Source organism: Acanthisitta chloris, unplaced genomic scaffold (genome assembly GCF_000695815.1).
Source record: "Acanthisitta chloris isolate BGI_N310 unplaced genomic scaffold, ASM69581v1 scaffold34247, whole genome shotgun sequence".
Taxonomy (NCBI): domain Eukaryota; kingdom Metazoa; phylum Chordata; class Aves; order Passeriformes; family Acanthisittidae; genus Acanthisitta; species Acanthisitta chloris.
In genome coordinates this window covers 1-20,742 of record NW_008682614.1, presented here as the reverse complement: position 1 = coordinate 20,742, position 20,742 = coordinate 1, and the positions used below count along the sequence as shown (strand labels likewise).

General features: G+C 37.9%; 2 protein-coding genes across 2 annotated transcripts; one reads left to right on the top strand and one right to left on the bottom strand.

The window, feature by feature from the left end:
* Positions 1-7: 7 nt before the first annotated feature.
* CCPG1 (cell cycle progression 1) lies at positions 8-12,959 on the top strand (the record flags this gene model as incomplete). Its single annotated transcript, XM_009078598.1, has 5 exons — positions 8-182; positions 4,110-4,364; positions 7,734-7,855; positions 8,901-10,303; positions 12,180-12,959. Coding segments are annotated over 5 exons (2,133 nt in total), but the record flags the coding sequence as incomplete, so codon positions are not given.
* A 177-nt stretch (positions 12,960-13,136) lies between these two features.
* Positions 13,137-20,234, bottom strand: PIGB (phosphatidylinositol glycan anchor biosynthesis, class B; the record flags this gene model as incomplete). The annotated part of the gene is made up of 10 exons (XM_009078599.1): positions 13,137-13,394; positions 13,964-14,144; positions 14,871-15,081; positions 16,933-16,997; positions 17,348-17,559; positions 17,940-17,991; positions 18,395-18,535; positions 19,111-19,241; positions 19,386-19,490; positions 20,118-20,234. Coding segments are annotated over 10 exons (1,347 nt in total), but the record flags the coding sequence as incomplete, so codon positions are not given.
* Between the last annotated feature and the right edge of the window lie 508 nt (positions 20,235-20,742).

The window sequence follows — 20,742 nt, the reverse complement described above, 5'->3', positions numbered from 1 at the left end:
TGGGTCCTGCATTGGAACTATTAGCGATGATTCGGACATTGTTACACTTGAAGCTCCAAAACCAGAAGAAACTCAAAGTCAGGAGGAAGCTCCAGCTGATGGTGAAGAAGCTCAGACTTCAGAGGATTTTAATATGGGTTCCTCCTCTAGCAGTCAATATGCATTTTCCCATGTAGAAACTGGTAAGAGCAATAATTTACTAAGCAACTGTATGCAAAATGTCACCTGGAAAAAAAACCCAAACCAGTCTTGGCTTAGGGAACTTTCTTGTGTGGAGAGGGGACAAAAAATACTGGTCTTGTTGAGTACATGTCCAAGTATTTGCAGTCTCTAGAAAACCTCTAGGTGCCCTAACTCTAAAATTCTAGCCAAAGGTACGTCTGCAATCTCTTTATTTGAAAGTGATCTTTTCCTTTAAGTGTTCACTATTTTAAATAGAAAGTAAATTTGTAGCATATGTTGGAGAATTAAAACTACTTTTAGATTATAAAATAATTACAGATTTTCTTTTGGTAATCTTTTGGGTTTTTATGGAGTTGGCATAAATGACTAGCTGGGAGAGAATTGATTTTTGGCACCATGAGAACTAATTCAGGAGAAAGGGTATGAATATTTGTCCAGTTAAAAACAAAATAAACAACCCCCCAACAAAACCCCCTCAACTTCCTGTTGTGTTATTCTTCTCTAGTTCTCTAGCCTGCCTCTAGAATTCTGTTTGGCTGCCTGTTTGTAGTCTTTCTGTTGTCTTTATCCTGTGTAACACTTCGGTATTGCTGATTTTTTACCTTTCAAATGAAGTTTATTACAAGAGCAGGGTTTTACTTCATCTACTGTTTCATCTTAGAAGTAGGATACAGCATCATTAAATGTTCGTGTATCTGTGTAGTATCCATTGGAAACAGAAAATGACAGCTTAGGATCTAATTATAACCAGTGATGGTTTGTAACAAAGCTGTTGCTTTCTTGAAGTCTTCTGAATGACTTGACTTAAGTTTTAATTTAAAATTTGGTTGACTTTCTTTTTTTCTTTTTAGGGCTGAGTTCTAAAAATGCCTTTTTTTTTCCCCCCCTATGTTTTTGTACACAAAAGTCAGTTGGCTGGAGAAGCTGAGGAAGATACCTGGTTGTGTAAGGGGATGGGGAAATGAGGTGAAAGAGCATGTGTCTCGCAGTCTTCCTTTCCAAGGTGGTGTGATTAAATTTGATCAGCTTGTGTGAAGCTGATTGCTTATGGCTTGCATGGAGTGTTCCTACCATTTTTAATAGCAATCTGACTCCATCTTACAGTGGTGATGTTCCAGACATGCTGAAAGCCAATCCTCACTGAAGCATTTGGCTAAGCTGTCAGTGATTAATTTGCTTTTTAAAAAAAAGGTTAATCTTGCATGTAGATTCAGAATGGACATCCGTAAGGTTTGTGATACATTTTAATGTGTGCTTGACTGTTTAATTGAATGGCTCTTGCAGGATTCCAGATCTGTGCATGACTGGCAAAAAGAATTTCTTCCTTCTAACTTAAGCTGATTTCAGCATAGTCTTCAGTGCTGTGCATTCATCGATTAAGAGTTGTAGAAAATATCTCAAGTACTTTTGCAATTATTTTTAATACCAAGGTTTTTGCAGCCAACATTTTCATGCCACTTTTTGGCAATAGAAATCTTTGCTATCTACTTGCTGTTGAGTTTTCTGTTGTGTTGGAAAAGGATGAGCTTCAGGTTTTTCCTACTGTAGATACTAAAATGTTCTACAAGGATTTTCTGCCACTTCTATTTGCAGCCCAATTCCTGTTTAGGCTGTCTTCACTCTGCAAACAAAAATGTTTTAATATCACTTCATGAGTGAAGGTAAAATAGTAGAAGTGCTCATATGCTGCACTGAACTGCATCTAGGCATGAGTTGTGTCTGTGCAGAAATGTCAGGGAAAAATCATATTCATAACTGACATTACTACTTCTGGTTTCTAGTGTAGATCTGACCTGTCAAAGTGGCAGTAGAAGCTTAGAATTTTGGACTGCTATGGTGGTCACACTTTGTTTCATTTATAGTCCTTTCCATCCTGTGATTGTTAGGGTACAGCTTTGTACTGAGTTCTTACAGCAGCTGTAGGGCAGTGTCATTCTTGCCTGAAAGTGTAATTGCTGTTGACAACTTGTCAGTAAGTGCTTATGAATGGCTCTAAGTGTCTCGGAGCATTTTGCTTTCTAATTGTCTTTTTTTTCCCCTTTCCTATTCTTTGCTGTCCAGTGTATATCAAAGAATTTCCTCATTTGGCTAGAAGCAGCTTTTTCCTTAACCACTTTTGTATTCTATGTGTGTAAGTTTCTTTGGATGTTGAAAAATCCCTTAAACCCGCCCAGATATGAATAATAACACCTGTTTTATGAAGTATGTCCAGTATATTCCTCTATAATGTCTGACCTCTGCATGCTAGTAATGCATTCTGATTCTTGTCTTTATTTTCCAGGGTTGGGGAAGTATGCATCTCCTTAAATGACTGATTCTAAAGTAGTGTCCTTCTCTGCCAAGCTATATAAATTCATTGAAGAATTTGCATGTCTATGTTGCTGTTTCAGTGATTTGCCTTTATTGCTAAGTCTGCTTGGTTGGTCTGGTTTGACTAAGTGACTAAAATGGAGCTTTTTAGTAAGGGGAGAAGTTATCTTCTGTTATCTGTCATGTTGCTTGTCCATGGAGTCAGAAATTAGGCATGTATTCCAGATACTAATTGGTAATCTTTTCTGAGCTTGATGCAATCACTTCTATGAAGTTGTAATTTATTTTAAGTGAGGAATTTTAATTGGTAATGCTTTTTATAGCTAATGGCTAGCAGTGCTTGGCATTCTTGTCTATTCAGTGATGTGTGCATGGTTTTGCTCAAACAAATGATTTTTCAGTTGTTCAAGGACAGTAACTGTATTTATATTTGCACCATTTGAGTGATGATGTCTGATAGAATGAAGTTTCTAGAAGGGGCATTAGCATTGTGTAATTGTGGGCAGCAAATGTAGTGTCTGAGCAGTAGCACTTTGTCATGTGCTGGAGGCTTCATTGGTCACAAAGACTCTGTTTCAGGCATGTGAATTGGGTACAGGGACGTAGATACTTGCAAGCTACTTTTCCACCCTACCATTGCTTCCCCTTGATACTCACCTCTCACTTGAAAATGATGGTTTTAAAGGAGGGAGATTAAATGATAATGATTTATATACTGGATTATGGAAATTTATTTACAGTATACACAGCAAATGCTTGTGCCACTTAATGGGAACAAGCAATTAACAGCTCTGTTGTTGTTTTCCTGGTTAGAATATATGGCTTTGGGGCCATAGGAACGTGAACACACAAATGGTATCATAACAAAAATGCTATAAAAGATTATTATTTTAGGGTTAGAAATTGTTCTTATCTTAAATCATGACCAATTCAATTTACCAAAACATCAGTCAGGTAATAGAAGTGTTTGGGATTCAGTGTTAGGGAAGGGCAAGCAGAACAGTATCCAAGTGTTTTTTTCCTGGGCAGTAGTGGTTAAAATGGCTCTTTGGTAAGGTGGGTAAAGATGTTAATAAGTAGTATAAGGTAGACATTAAAAGTAAACAAAATTTCATCTTTAAACAAATTTGTATGTTGGCATGGAATATTTCTAATGCCTACATTAATGGAACTTTATTGGAATTTTGTCTGCAGCTGCGTATAGGTCACAGAATGAAGTGTTTTGGGAGAGTATAATAACACTCTGCCTGTCTTCTAGGAGGCTTTCTTGTAGCAAGCCTTTATGTTGCTTTTTGATTATTAAATAGTTCAGTCTTAATAGCTGCAAAGGAGGAAAACTGAATTCTTAACCTTTCCACTACACAAGAATTTGCAGAGGCAGTAAGTGCAGATGCTGTAAGAGGCAGGTTGCCTGAAAGAAACACTTTCTAGTGAGTGGATGTTAGAATTTGGGGAAGTGTCATACAGGTTTTTGCTAATGATTTCTTGATTATCATTTCCTTTTGATAGTTTAGTTGTTAACTCTGGAGATGAAGCATTCCATGGTTTTAATACTCCAGTTGGTTTGTAAAGCAACAATGAAAGCATTTTAAGTACTCTTCTCTGTTGTTTTTCAGTGTTTGCATCTCAGGCTAGCAACGATGAATCAAGCAGTGATGAAAGCAGCAGCCAGTCCAGCCCCACCGTGCGGAAACGCCGCACTAAGAAGAGGCTGATCTCTGGCTCCGAGGCTGAGGGAGCAGCTCCAGCTGAAGCAGAGGCTGAGCCTCCCAGGGAGGAGCAGCACAAACGGCAGTTCAGCAGTGGCCTTAACAGATGCATCATCCTGGCTTTGGTGATAGCAATCAGCATGGGCTTTGGGCACTTCTATGGTGAGTTTATAGGGAGCAAAATACATAGAATCAACATCTTACATCAAAAATGCGATTTGATTGTGACTGATAATTTTTCTTGCTCTCTGCTAACAATCCAAACTTAAAAGTGAGAGAAAGCAGCTGCTATGTATGGGTAATACAGGAAGGTCCTTCAGTGGTGCAGCTGTATTTAATATACAGAACACCAAAACTGAAGTAAATAAATAGAAATTAAATTTTGGTGCCTTGTTGTTCTCAGCGTAGTGTGTACCCTTCATGTTTCTACTAGAAATAAATTTATGGTTAAGAATTACCATTCCTAACAGCATTCAGAGAATTCTTTCAGGCTTTTGTCCCTGGTGTACTCATCTGGTAGGTGTAAGAGCAAGCTGTACTTTCTACAGGAGTTTGTAGTATCAATATTTTCCTCTGAGAAAAATATGCTGTAGTTGTCCTTGAAATTCCACAGTGGTTTAGGGAATCCAGGATAGCAGCAATTTTTTTCTGTGTTCAGTGTGCTGCCTAAAGTTAAGCATTACACAAATTATCACTACATTTAACAAAGCAGCAGAACTCATTCCAGACCTAATCCACCTAATGCAATCCTGGTTTTCTAAGATACATGTGTTAGGATAAAAGTAAGAGAGGACATTTATTTTTAATAGTAATTTTTCCTGAGTAGCTTTAGTTATGAAAAATGTCTTTATAAGAAAACTTGTGATTCAGTTGAAGAATGGGAATATGATTCTTATTGGATTTGGTTTTGACTCATTGTTAGGGATGTGAATTTTGAGACTTATTTTGAGTTAAGTTTTCACTTGAACCCAATTTTTTTTCATTCTTAGGTAAACCTGAAGGTAAGAGTCATGAGTGATGTATTGTGGATGCTGTGCTTGCATTCAGATTTACCTTTTAAATTATGAACATGTATGTGTACACACACATCCGTATATGTATGCATACTTATATTAGAAAAAAAAGAATAAATCAAGTGTCAAGAATTGCTAGTGTATGTGGGATTAGAGGAACAACTAACCCAGTCACATCCACCTGTAGCAGCTGCAGCAGGTAGTAGCAGTTGGTGTAAAAACTGGTTGATGTACACTGACATGCTAGAAACATAGAGGAGCTGAGTGACCAGACCAGTCTGGGATATGCTTGGTGGTGATAACTTGAGGTTTCAGTTCTATTCATCACTTCACTGTGTTTCAATTGCTGTTAATGATTAATACTATCCTTTTAAAGAAGTTTGAGGTCTATGGATGAGAAATAAGTTCTGAAAAGGTACTCAGAGTCATGCCTTTATTAAGGAATTCACTTGTTCACTGATTGAACCTGTACCTCTAAATAAAGTTGTGATCACTGATGACAGTGATGGCAGCATTTTCAGCAGAAAGAAGGTAGCTCTCTGTAGCTTTAGGTTTTGCTTCTTAAAGTGAAAGTTCTTCTGATCTTCCTGCCACTAGAAGGGAAATCAGCTCCTGCTTTCCATCTTTCTTGTTTTGAATTTTTTTTTTTAACACAAACTTGTGAAATCTCCCTGGAGAGTACTTTGCATTTCTGTGGTTCAATTTGGGATGAATGTTTTCCACAGCAGTCTTCTAATGTTAGGGCAATTGTCATGTAAGAAGATTGGGAAGGGTTACATTTTATGAAATCACTTCTCATTTTTTATGTCAGTATCAGGATGGGGTTTTCCCTTTAGGTAGAGCTCCAGGACCTCTTTAAGACTTTAGAGATGTAGAAAGGAATTAGGATTAGATTTGAATCAATATTAAACTGAGGTAACTGGCTTTATGATGCTCTTGGAGTGAGATCAGAAGGAGGACAAGCTTTCCAGGTGGCAAGTAAAGCTAAAGCTGGGGAGGAGATCCTTGCCAGAAAACTTTCTTCTTATGGACATTCAGATATTTAATTTTGTACTTTAACCAGAATCTGCAAAAGGGACTATGGTTGTAATGCTAGGGATTTGGATAGATTACTGACTTAGTACCAGCTGGAAACACAAACCAGTTACTGAGGGATGGCACCTCATTATGTTCATTTTCAGTGTTGCTAAATGTCTTTTTTTTGCTTACTGTATCTAAATTATGGGTTTTGGTAAGGAGAGAAATAGAGTTTTAAGTGTTTTTCTATAATGCAGGTTCCTCTTAACAGGAGCCCTTTACATTAAATGATGATTTTTTCAGATGCAGTCTTCATGATTCTTAGGATGAACTTCTTCAAAAGTAACTATAAAGCATAAATACTAGAACTAAATTTACTGTCAGTATACTTAAATTCATTTATGTAAGGATCTGTGCTTCCAGTAAGTGTTTACCAGGACTCTGTAAATTTAAAAACACTGCTTTTCTTCAGCTGAATTGAACTATTGAAGTTCAGCTTGGTTTAACAGACCACTGTCTGCTTTTAGGGTCATACTTGACGATAGATTTAATAAAAATTAAGAGAGTACAAAGCATTCCTCAGTGTAATAGTATTTATACTATTCCTTCTGTTTAATAATACATCTCCCCCTGCCTTTAAATATAGAAATAGAGCTCTGCATATACTGTGTTGGTTTTGAAAGATACACATGAAAATTGCTATTGACTTCTGCTCTAGAGTCAATTCAAGAGAATCTTAAAAGCAAATAAATAAAACCTTCATCAGTGTCAGGATTTAGAGAACAGGTGTATAGATGAGGAAGTACCAGTCAAGAAGTTGTCCTTGATGGAAAAATAATTGGTGATTAGTATAATGAAGATAATTTTTCTGAAAACCTGTGTTTCTCAGCCCTTTGTCTGACAAAAACAGGATATTTGCTTACTCTTCAGCCTTCACTCATGGATAAGAATGGCAAGACAAGGCCTGCAATACTTGCTGCTTTGTGAGCAGTGTGTAATAATTGTATTTCTGCATGAAAGATTAAATACTGTGCTAATATGCTCTTATTCATGTAACTTAACAGTCAGAGTTGTAGTTCTGAAGTGGATAATGCATGGACCAATGGTCTCCCTTTTATCCTGGTTGACTTGTGTGTTACTAAAAACATGACAAAGAAGTCACACATATTCTTTCCTGCATAACCTTTGTTGGTTTGGATCTAACTTACTTCTGTGTAGTGTTCCAAAATTCCTTGTTTTGTTATCAAGTGAAAACCAGTGTAGTAGTGAATTTTTGGGTCTGAGAAATGGTTCATCGTCGGAAGAAATGAGTTGGTATGTAACAATCTGGTTTTATAATCTTTATTTTGTTACAGTTAAACAGTTACTAGTAAGTACTGGGCAGGAATGGCAAGGTAAGAATGCTTTTGAAGAGACAATAAAGGTGATATTTATGTTCCTCAGCTCTTCTAACTACTTACTGTAAGTCAGGCTATCAAAAGAATGTTTTTTATCTCTGTAGGTACAGTACAGATCCAGAAACGGCAGCAGCTGGTGACAAAGACACGTGAACTAAGAGATATGAAAGATGACCTTTACCAGTGCCAACAAGAGCAGGGAGATCAAGCACAGCATAAAGTGGGGGTAGGTGTGAGCTTAGCTGGAAGTCATTGCAGTATTCTGTCCTTGTGTGTGTAATTGGCACAAAGTGAAATCAATTTATCACACAAATCCATTGAATTTTTGTCTGTAGTAAGTTTTTTCTGAGAATGTAGTTTTTCTTTCCCCCAAATTCTTGGCAAAGATTTATGTTGATTGAACTTGTTCATGGAATGTATTTAAACTTACTGGGTTTTATGTGTGTAGTCTAGGAGTTACCTAGACACACAGACTGTCTCTTTGCCTCTGACATAATGCAGGCATTGCTGACATTGATGAAGACAGCTGAAATAGAACATGGTGCTAAAAACCTATTATAGGTGGAACCTACGGGTTTAGTGAATTTACTTTCTAAGTTATCAGTGGGTATTAATTTCTACTTTTAATTTTCTACTGTTACATCATTCAGAGAGAAGGTTAGGGAGTGCTTTGTGTATGTGTCTTTTTTAAAGCTTGCTTTCCTGTGGCTCTTAGCATTTATACAGAATTCAGTATGTTCTAGAGCTTATCAAGGAGCTAGTCTAGAGCCAACAGACTGGAGAGATCCTTTTGTGTTAGAATATAGTTACATGAACACGTATTTTCAGCATGTGGTTCAAAATCAGTTGCTGAATTTCTGCCCCAGCAGTTGAATGCCTTTGCTCCTTTTTTTGGTTTTGTAATTTGTAAATCTGGTTTGGTGGACATAAATCAACAGCAAGTACACACATTTAGATTTCCTTTTAAGATGTCACAATTTGTGTACACTATTCACTATCCTTCAGCTAGTTATACCAGTACCAGTGAGGGGTGATGACCTTTGGTTGGAAGGGAACTCTCTCACATGGTCTTTGTTGCCAAGAAAGTGTTTGTGTGTCTATCTGAGATAAACAAACCAGCTCTATTTTTGCATCTTACTGTGCTATGTGCCACTGCATCCAAAATGACAAGTAAATTCTGTTCGGGCTACCTTGATTTTTCATCTTTCTAGCTAAAGTTGTAACAGTTCTCACTGTAGTAAGTTTGCTTGTTTTCTTTTTGTTTCTATTAGTCTGTTAAAGGAGATCTTGCCACATGTTTGACCTTTACTGAGGTGGAGAAGAAATCCTTTGATTCTCAAAAAAAAAGTCTTGCTGCAGAGAATCAGCACTTAAGAGAATCTCTAGAGAAGGAAGAAAAAGCTTTGGCCTCACTTCAGGAAGAATTAAGGAAGCTAAGACAACAAATTAGAAACTTAGAAGATAAAGGTACTAGCACTGAATCTATTGTAATGGAAAATCAGAAACTAAGGGAACATTTGGAAGAGGAAAAGCAAAGAAACAACAACTTTCTCAGGCAAAAGGAAACACTCTTTGCAGAGGCACAGATGTTAAGGCGAGAACTGGACAAAGAACGTCACATTACAGAAGCTCTAAAAAAAGAACTTGAACAGTTAAGTTCTCGTCAAACACCTGACAGTGCTGATGATAATACATTACGAGAAAGTCAAGAGATAGAAACTCTGCGAGGAAGACTAGTAGAACTAGAAAAAAAGCTGAACTTTGAGCAACAACGTTCAGACTTATGGGAGAAGCTCTACGTTGAAGCAAAAGACCAAAGTGAAAAACAAGAAACTTATGAAAATGGACAAAGGAAAGGTGCTAAAGGGCAAAGTAAGACTAGAAAGAAATCCAAGGAATCATTTTTTGGTTCAGTTAAAGAAACTTTTGATGCTATGAAAAATTCCACAAAAGAGTTTGTAAGACACCATAAAGAAAAGATTAAGCAGGCTAAAGAAGCAGTGAAAGAAAACCTGAAAAAATTCTCTGATTCTGTAAAGTCTACATTCAGACACTTCAAAGATACCACAAAAAATATCTTTGATGAAAAGGAGAAGTCATCAAATGATAAAAGATACGAGGCAAACAAGAAAGCTCGAACTTTTTACCGAGACCATAGCTCCTACGAGAACCCGAAGCACACACATTACAGGGGACCTAACATGCCCAAAGACTTCAAAACTGGAAGAAAACATCATTTTACAGCATTTGAAAAAGATACGGACTCAGAGAAATGTCTCAATGATCATTTGTGTGGTAGAAAACATCAGTTTGTCCTAAAGGGCTGCTCTGGTATTTTTGAATGTGCTCATCAGGAATTCCTGAGTCTGTTTAACAGAGAGTCAGATCCTATCAGGGTGGATGAATTTAATCGGCTTATGAAAAAGTATTTGCAACAAGTTGTACATAACTTTCATCACTGGAGAGAACTAGAAAATTTCATCAATAAGTTTTTTCATGATGGGCTATTTATACATGACCAGATGCTGTTCACTGATTTTGTTAATGATGTCAAGGATTACCTGGAAGATATGAAGGAATACCAAAGTACTAATGAAAAGGTTTTTGAGGATTTGGACAAATATGTCTACAGATACTACTTCCATTATGATAACTCACCCCAGTATGGACCCAGGTTTGTTTCCACATTTCCTGAACTTGATAACACAGTGAAGTAGTTTTTCAAAAGGCAACTAGTGTCCTTGTTTTCTGCTAGGTGGTCTTCTAGCAGGTATATATGTATGTGTGTGCCTGTGTATATATGTATGTACTTGCTAGAAGATTTTCTGAAGCACTCACTGGAAATACTGGATTGTGTTCTATAAAGTGGATCTGCTGTACCTTGGGTATAAATTTTGTGTGTGTCCATAACACAATCTAAGGTTTCTGTTGAGTTCTTTAGAAAACTGTGTAACTGCCTGTAGGATTACTTTAGTCTGAACAGATCTGATTGGAGCCTCTCTGATGCAATGAAGGAAGGAGCATTAACTAGGACTTCCTCGTTGTCCTTCCCTGAATGAGGTTTCTGAATATATTGGAGCAGTCTGATTCCTGTTCTGACAGGTGTATTCCATGCAGGAATTTCACTACTCTCCCTTTGTAGCTTAGTGTAATACTGAGTTAGTCTGTATGCCCAGAGCAGAGCTCATCACATGACGATGTGATCATGATCTCAGATCCTGACCTGTCTGAATTTTGTTCAGACTTGCTTACAAAGGTCCTTGGCATGAATTGCTTCCTACTTCCCTGTGTCTGAAGGTTTTCTCAGGGTTTCTGCAGAGCACTTGTGCTGTGCTGCCTGGCTGCCCCAGTGGAGCTAGATCTGGTGGGCTGTTCCTACTGCGTAGACTTTGGCAAAGAGAGTAGCAAGCAGCCATAACACACTGTGGAACTTGCTCTTTGTGGACCACTTATTAAAAGCCACATGAAATATACATGTCATTGCTCTTACAAAATTTGCTATATATTCTCTTGTGCTAATGTTTATTCTGATCAGGTAAGAAAAAATGTGATATTAACTAATTTATAATACGCAAGAAGTTGTTCTTGTAGCCCAAATACAACTTTTCCTGTGCTGGTATTCAGTGCAAAGCATATTCACTATTTAGCCCAAGGTGCAGTTCTTAGGTCAGATTTCTCTTTTGCACTTGTGTTGTTTATTATTTCATGCATTTTATTGCAGCTGGAATTATTAAGTATTTGGGGTTACTAAATATTAGGTGAGGTAGTACTTTCTCCTATTGAAACTTGAACCATGAGGATGATAGGCCTATTATCAGTAGCCTTTTTAATGTGTAGTTTTAATGTTTTATGGTTTTATTTATAGTGCAAGTAAATCTTCCTAATTTATTATTGAAATGAACTTTAATTTTTAATTAAATAATTGAGAATTTGAGTTTGCAGAAAAACAATTTCCAATTAATTTACTGATAGTATTATACAGAAGTTTGTGTGATACCAAGGATGAAAATGGCCCTAATTTAGCTTTGCAGAAGGCTAAAGACAACAGTCCTATGGTAAGAGCCTGTAGTAAAATGCACTGTTTGCATCAAAACCTGCAACAGGAGAGCAGCAGCTTTGTCTCTGTATAACTGCACTGACTGTACGTGACCTCTTTACCCAGAGCCTTTCCCTAAGGGTCTGCAAAGTTTTCTTTGTTTTTATAGAGGTAATAGAATAACTGAAAAACAGATTGAGGCTTTCCTCAGGCATCGCAGTGGGATAATCAAATGGGTGTTTACCTGGCTTTGTTCTAAAAGACTTTGGGCCACCAGCTGCAGAGCACTGGGCTTTTTAGGAAAGCATTTCTTTCACATATACCATCTTACTGATGATTTAAACAAACAAAAGCCTCCCCATTTTGCTTGCCAGAGAAAGGACTACTTAATACTAATTTTATTTTCAGACAGCCTCAGCATGTTAAAAGCTGTTCTTGACAATGTAAATGTGTTTCAAAATGCTTTTAGATGCTTTCATCAGAGTCGTAATAAGCTTTTGTTTACTCCTTGCAGTCGACCTAAAAGACCTTTTACACAAACTGAAAATTCCAGACATGAAAAACAAGCTCAGAAGTACAACCAGCGTAATAAAAGAGAAGGTAAATGGCATAAACATGGTCGCACTAATGGAAGACACATGGCAAATCTTGAAATAGAATTGGGGCAATTACCCTTCGATCCAAAATACTGAGTAATTTATTGTAACAGTAAGATTGGAATTTGCATTCTTTCTGGAAACTATAATTGTTTTTCAACAAAGCAGCAAGATGCAAGTTTTTATTTCTGGATAATTTGATTTTTACACATTTTTGTTAACAGGCAGAAGTCAAGCTTTCTGATTTACATATTCTGTACTGTTGCTTCAACTGTTCTTTGGAAGTGATGATAGTTTGGGTACCAGCAGTATTGTTGCAGAAACTAGGCATGCAATGACTTGTGTATGAAAAATATGCTTAATTGCATTCCATTAGTGTAGTTCAAGCTTGAGCCATGCATAATGTACCAACTAATAACTCCAATGTTTGATATACTAACTTCATCTCATCCTTCAAAAAATAGGTCTACATTGTGGTAAAGTATTTGTTAGTGCTTCGTAATCTTATATTTGCGTCTTGTCTTTGGGGGGGTTCAAGAGCCTGGTGAATTGTGAAGAATTTGCTGTGCTGCATTCTAATCAGCTTGCTGATTTAAACACTTGAAATGTCTTGCATATCTGCATATTGTAGAAAAAAAATAAAGAGACATTGTGGGTAAAAGTCTTTATTTATAAAACTTAGCATAGCTGTACAGTTCTATAAAACTGGTCCAGTCTTGTCTATTTTTATATTAAGCATTCATTCGAGTTTGGTCTTCCCAATCTTTTCTAGTGTTGTAAGGTAGGTCAGCAACCCCATCCTGCCCTACTGCTACTGAAGTGGCCTTCAGGAAGAGGTTTTTGTGTTTCCAGCCAGCCAGTGGCTGACCAACCACACTCCCCATTCAGCTTTCCTGGTTTCAGACTCACTGCTCCCTCCTTTCTGCAGTACGAAGTCTTCTAAGCATAGTTACTGCTATGCAAAACTGATCTCGTTAGGCCTTAGGTCTAGAAACTGATCTTCAGGTATGATTCATTTCAGTTTTCCTCCTGTAGACGTAGATGTGGCTTCCAACTCGTCCTTGAGGTACATGAGTGTGAAAGACAGTGGCTGTTTTCTCATAGCCTCTTAAAGCTAGAAATGATGATATTTCCTGTAAATGAACATCTATTAGTTTTCCACAGTCAGAAGGTGCAGTTGGAAGCATACGAACAGTGTTCCAAAGTGTTCTGAAAACTATCAATTCAACTGTCCCTTGGAAGCTTTATCCTTTATTTTAGGTAAGCAAAGAAGTGCCTATCCAGTCTGATCCTCTCTGGAGTGGATATTCACCAGACACCGTCGTTTGAGTACATGGACTTCATAAAAGAACTGAGGGGGCAAAAGGTACTTTGACTTGCAGGCATTTTTGCTTTTCATTGTTGCTTACTGGAAAATGCAAGTTCTGGGAACAGATGGCACATTTGTTTTAACATGGATTGAGGAGAATTTCATAAAACATGACTTTGTGGAATTTGCACAAAGGAGAGGGCACATATGAGTGTTAAGTGTCTATCACTGGAATGATATCAATACTGTATTCTGGACTAGAGGGTTCAATTTTAATTTATGTTTAAAAAAGTTGTGGACAACAATGTTAAAAAATCTGAACTATAACTCTCCCTTAATTTATTTTGTAACTTATCCTCAAAAGTAGTTTGTTTCATCTTGCAGTCACCATACCTGTTCTAGCACATTGAAGAGGATCAAGTGGCTGGGTAATAACGTGTCATTGTAAAACTCCTTACTCAGCCAGCCAAGGGGATTAGAGTAAAACACATCTGCTTCATCAATATAGCTCTCATTGCCAGTTAGGTCTGGGGGACACTCCAGGAATCTCATTTTTAGAGGACAGTGAACGTGACTAGGGAGAAAAACAAAAACACACTTTCATGATAAACTGATCAGTATCTAAGATTTGAAATGACTCATCACTTTAAAATATACCTCAGTCAAAACCAAAATGAGTAACTGTTTTTTCCCCTCAGAGTCATATTTTCTTCCCTTCAGTATTTCATATGAAAGTAAAGTAGAACAAGCAGATTCAGCTCCAAACTGCTGTGACTGTTGTTAGCAGTTCAAGAAAGCAGATTTATCTTAAAAATATCATCTGCACAACATTGGTTTCTTAAAAAGGTACTTTTCCATATCAGCTTCACTGTTTGTATCTGGTTTAACATTGTTTACTTGCTAGGGTCTACTGCAGACCTCAGTCTGGAATAGTGACCTCAGTCACTGTGTTGTAATTACATTTCTTGACTGCCTAGCAGCAGAAGGTAAAATTAATGCAGTTTGATTGTAACAATTAGTCTTTAGTTTTGCTACAAAAGTTGCCCTAATGAAGCAGTGTGACATACCTGGAGAAGTCATTAGACTTACTGCATATCCTCACACAAAGCTATTTTACAAAAATGGAATGAAACTCAGATGCTGAATTTTATCCTGTGGTAGAAGCATTTGGCTTATGTCCCCTATCCATTCTGTATTAACTGTGTGAAAAATCAAAGCTCTTCCTACATCTGTCTCTGTTAAGAAATCTTAATTTCTGATCACATATAGATTTTAATACAGTACAGTTAACTCGTGATACCTGTAAAATGGAGTAGAGTGGCATGGCATCATGATGAAGACAAAAGCTTCTGACTGGTAAGAGTTATTGCAGAGTTGCTGTATGTGACTCATAACATCCAGAGTGCCTCTCTGGTGAATCAGGCCTGTGTACAGGGCTGGGAGCAAGTTGGATAAGAGCAGGAAACTCGCTGCAGATTTCTTCCATGCTTTCAGGTGTCTCAAAGAATATCCTGCAGAAACACTTGATTAAGTCTGGGAGAGAAGCAAGTACTAACAGTTTCACACAGTGTTTTTGAAAGTACCTTAATACATTGGCAAACCACTACTCAGTTGAACACAATACCTTGCTTTGATATACCATACTAGTCTTCTTTGAGTCTTTACTCTTTGAATGGAAATTCAAAAGTTAGACCTTGCCCTTTTTAACTCTTGGATGTAACAGGGTAAATCTGAAGCCCACAACCTGTCTCCTGAAGTACAGAAATACGATTTCAAAACCAGTGCTTTGTCTCTTCAGAGTTTAAATTAAATTTGTTGTAGTGAAAAATAGTCCATTCAATAGTTTGGATGAATGGTATGTGGCAACTCACTTATGTGTTCTGATTCATGCATGTCCAAGTGGAGCCAGAATAAATGGTAACTACATGTGCATGGCTGTGGTATTCTTTTTCTCCGGAATGCTGAAAGCTACAGCACTCCCTTACTGTTAATAAATTTTGAGCTACTGTCCTTGGAAGAGAGCATACTCCTCCATTTCTTCCCATCTCCCATTGCTGCCCCTTTCCCCTACTCTTCTTGAAGGAGCTAATAATAGGAAAAGACGTTTCTCCTGGTGGGAGATCGTTGCAGAAACCTGTTTCTTGCAACCACAACTTAGATGAACATGACACAGATGATAGCTTCAAGTTGCACCCAGTCTGGAAACCCTTACTAAGTCATGTGTTTGTCAGTATCAGGAGATAAAAACATTTTACATGGCCTGGCTTTGTGAGCACCTGTACTGAATCACAAGAGACAAGCTACACCAGGACTGTTCAGTAGCAAGCAAGTTAGATTAGTCTTCAGTAGATCTGTTCTGACAAATTGCAGATCTTTATCTTAAAGGGAAACAAAATGCACAAATTAGTCTGTGGTTTAAACAGAAGTGGAAACATTCCATTATAGGCATTTTTCTTTTTCACTGTTTTTGTGAAACAGTCTTAGCCTATGTTTGTGCGCTTGGACATTACTTTGAAATTCATGTGGGGTTTTTCTGTTTTAGTTTATAATGTTTTGACCAACTAAGACCTCTTTGTATCAGAAGTAACTTCTGTAGTTTTTTCTCTTTACTCAAGTATCCAACAGATGATAATGAGTTCTTGATAAATTGTATAATGACCTCATTCTTTTATAGACATGAAAGTTAAGAGGAGTATTACAAAATAGGGGTTTGATTGGAATCTTTGTGCACATGAGGTAGAACTGGTTCATCTTGCTGCTACTGAACTAAGCCAAGACTTCTTACATATTTGATTTCAGCAGAGAGCAGAATTTTTAAGATTAACTTTTGTTGAGACTAGCAGAACAGGTTAAAGAAAATCACAGCGTGCATCTGTTTTGAACTTGTATTTAAACTGAAGCTATACAGCTTCCTGTTCCAGAAGTTTTCATCTTTCCTTTGTAGCATCTGAACCTAGAAAAGGTTAATTGTAGTTTTTTAGTATTTCAATTTTTTTGTTGCATACTTAAAGGCATTTGTCAGGTATATTTGAAAGAACAGTGTAGAAAAATAGTACAGAGGAGCCAAGGAACTAGAATCACTGTAAGGGTGGCACTGCTGAACAGTTAGGAGTCGCTGACACAATTGTCATTTTTGCAGGAAGTACTTTTATCCATGCTAGATTCTCTACCTGTGTTATGGTCACTTGCTATTCCTCAGCTTTTTGCTTATTTTTTTTTTCTTCTTTTCCCCTACCTGTAAGAAAAGGTTAAGCTAGTTCTAAGAATCCTTTGTCAAACACCTGCACTGACTATTAACAGTCCCTCTTTGGGTAAAAATTACATACAGGGAAGGTTGCAAGCCATTTGAAACCAATGCTTACCACAAAAAAACATGCAGAATGGCAGTACTGGATAGATGAATCTGAATTCCTTATGGCTTAGTGTGCTGTAATAAAACACAAAATACCACAGCAAGAAAGTTAAATTCATCAGTTCTGTTGACACAATGTGTTTCAGAGCACAGGACTGGAAGAACAGCCCTAGCATTTCATGCTAAATTACTTTATTCTTTAAGGGTCTAATCAATTCTAAAAAAAGAGGTAACAATACAAGAAATAGTATTGCATCAAATTCTAGTGACTGTTTTATAACTGACTGCATTTCTTGGAGTGTTTGAATAGTTTGAAGTCTTCTATCACTTAACCTGAATACTGTGCTTATTTGTTCTAGAGAGGATATGAGTTTTGAAAAGAACACAACCAGTCAGAGGTAGTAGTTACACTTAGGAGAAGTTACCTGTACACCACCACTGTCCAAATCACTGCCAGGAGAAAGATGTGATATCTTTTTGGTGCCAGCACACAGCCATGAATAAAGAAAGGCAGGTGGGTACCCAAGATGACTGGTAGTCCCTGAGTGAAGTACCAGTGCCAAGGATGAGATCCATAAAATGTTCCCAAATTCTGCAGCACGTTGAATTTCAAGAAGTTCAGTTGAACCAGTACCCACTGTGAGATTGGGGAGAAGTTAAATACAAATCCAAAGTGAAAACCAACAGGTACATTCAATTTCAATGGCCTTAAATGATACAATGTTTTCATTCATACTTCAGGGTTCCTCTTCTACCAAGACCCATCACAGACTTCCTATGCTCAACAATTAAACACAGAATTGTGTCAGTCTGTAGTTTGTTGGTAACTGTTGAGAGCTGACATAATGATTTTATGTAACAGTCCATGATTTGAAAGAACTGAAAAGTCAGTGTTTAAGGGTTTGTGGCTTGGGATATCTTTAGAGATCATAGGCCAGACACTGGCACAGAAACAAGAGACATCCAGAATATTAAACCCCAACCTTCTTCTTATATGTCAAGTTGAAAACAGCTTACCTCACCAAAAAACACACGGTCAATTATTAAAGAGGTTCCTACTGTGACCAATCTGCAAAAATGGAAAGTTTGTTGCACTGATATTGCCTGAATTGCTTTTGTATCTTCTCCAGGGCTGTCAGAATGCCCTGATTCCTAGTATTTGTGAGATCATCCATCTTCCATGGCCATTTTACAGTGGCCACTTGCCATCATCTGGTACCCTCAGCACAATCCCAGATTAAGCCAGAATGCAGTTCATCTCTCACCCTCATGAAATCTCTTGTAGTGGTTTTTTGCAGCATATACAGCAATTTATAGGATGCATCCCCCTTCCTTAAACTACTGCAAAAGGACTCTATTTGTTCCCTTCGTTTTTTTACACAAAATCAGTTTTGGGTTGTCTGCCTTTCAGTGGTAAAACCACTCTTACAATGTCGTGATACAGTCACAGTTTAAATGCAGAAAGAACTTACCCAACTGGAATGCACTTGTGTAGGATTAGGTCTGCTTTCCTCTGTTCTTGCAGAAAATGACTGAAGAGCAAAGGCATCCATGGGATAACAGCAGTGGGACGAACAACAATTGCAAGGGCTACCAAAGCTAGATATTTGCAACTAGAAAGAAAGAACATAAACTCAGAAGCTTATCAAAAGGGCTTGTGACATTTCAGCAACTGAAATCTTGTCATGTCTCTGGCCAAAAGGTTTTTCATACTGCAGGTAACTTTGATTCTCTCAGTACAGATACTCTGTTTTGCTTGGAAGGCTGCAGCTATAGAATTGCTCTAGTAGCAATGGAGTTGCTAACTAGAAGCACATAGGTGCTTTAGAAAGATAGCTGTTAATGAAGTCGTGACCACAAAGTCACCTGTATCTGAACCAAAAAAAGCTTTTGCGATCCTTTCCCAAGCTAAGGGACATATGCCAGTCCTTTAAAGTTTAAAATAAAGTTTCCCATAACGTCACTGCATAAGGAAACGGGAGTAGTAATTTTACACACCAGCTGCAACATGACCTCAAAAAACTGTTTACAGGAAATACCACAATGTTCCTTCTATGAGCTAGAGCTCCATGAATGAAGTGGCTTTGGTTGCCTAAGATTTTAAGATAAAAGCATTTTAAACAGTATCAGTAGATTGGTGTCATCCCAAGCCAAAAATAATCAGTACTGTTAGGAGAAAGTTTCTCACCTGTTTCCCATCTTGGAGCCTTTTATGGGATAGTAGGAAAGAGCAAAAATGGTAAGAATAGTTTCCATGGTGTTTGTTAGAGTTCTGGTACAGGAATACCATGTAAACCAGGAACACAGCTGGCAGAAGAGCTGAAAACAAGCATGAACAACACATTAGAACACATTCACCTAAATGGAAGTCGCAATTCTTCCAAGGTACGACATTTTGCTGTTGCTCACACTGCAGAACCAGTGTTTATTTAACATGCATAACTTTTTATGGCTGCAACTCACCACGCACTTTGCTGTTTCTGCATTTTCAAGGTGTTGCACTAGTGAGTAAAGCTTCACGTCAGCAAACCCAGCCAACACTGCCTGTGCAAGCCTAGGGACCCAGATCTGTGTAAGCAGAGAGAAAACTGAACTTGAAACAAGCCAAGTTAAATTCCAAGTTCTAAGACAGAACTACTGAATTCATGCATGACTGTTTAGGTATGAAAATAGTGAATTAGTGAATATTCTCTATAGCTTTTTATGGTTTTACAAAATAATAGTCAGGTCCTTGGGTAAGACTAGTATTTCTGCCGAAACAGAGAACATCTGAAGTTCAACTGAAAGTGTTCAGAGATGGAAACTAGAAGTCTTTGCCATTCATCTCCAACAGAAATTGAAAGGGGATGTTGTTAGTTAGTTGTTAGTGAGTTTAGTACAAATATTGTTGGAACACTTTGGAAAACTGAACTACTAAGCAATTATGATGTAGTGGCAAATGTGAAACTCCAGGAGACTGATGGAGGCCAGGAATAATCCTCTGCAGTCACAGGCATCAGTGCTGTGACTAGAGATCTATGCATGAGTTCCACCCCCACGGGAAGCGCATCAGTGAGGTCTGTGTGGTCATGCATCTCTAACTGACAAATTCAAGGCTCTGCATTTTACCTAGACAGTAATAAAAATACACTGTATTTAAATACAATGGTTTTAAATTGAATTTTAGTGGCAGGTGTGTTTTTTGATGATACTCACCAGCAGCTGAACATCATCCTTAGCCAGCAGCTGTAACGCTTTGTAGATGCTTGCAAAGATCAGTGGGTACGAGTAGCCCCTTAAGCTATTTGTCCATTCCCATGTCAGGTATCCATAATTATGAATATTAAGGACAGATCACGAACAACTGAAATGAAGAGGAGGCTCAGGGGAGACCTTATCACCCTCTACAACCACCTGACAGGAGGTTGGAGTCAGGTGGGGGTTGGTCTCTTCTTGCAGGCAGGAGGACAAGAGGGCACAGACTCAAGCTCTGCCAGGGGAGGTTTAGGTTGGATATTAGGAAGAGATTTTTTACAGAGAGAGTGCTCAGGCATTGGAATGTGCTGCCCGGGGAGGTGGTAGATTAACCATCCCTGGAGGTTTTCAAAACGAGACTGGATGTGGCACTTAGTGCCGTGGTCTAGTAACCACAGTAGGGTTGGACTCGATGGTCTTTGAGATCTCTTCCAACCCGGTTGATTCTATAATTCTATGATTATATAATGATTATAATTCTATGATATTCTTCGAGCACATTCCCCTTGGGGCCAGAAGCGGTGGGGTGTTTGTTGCTGGCCAAGCCAACACTTTACGGCCGCGGAACTCTGTCCCCGATCGCTCC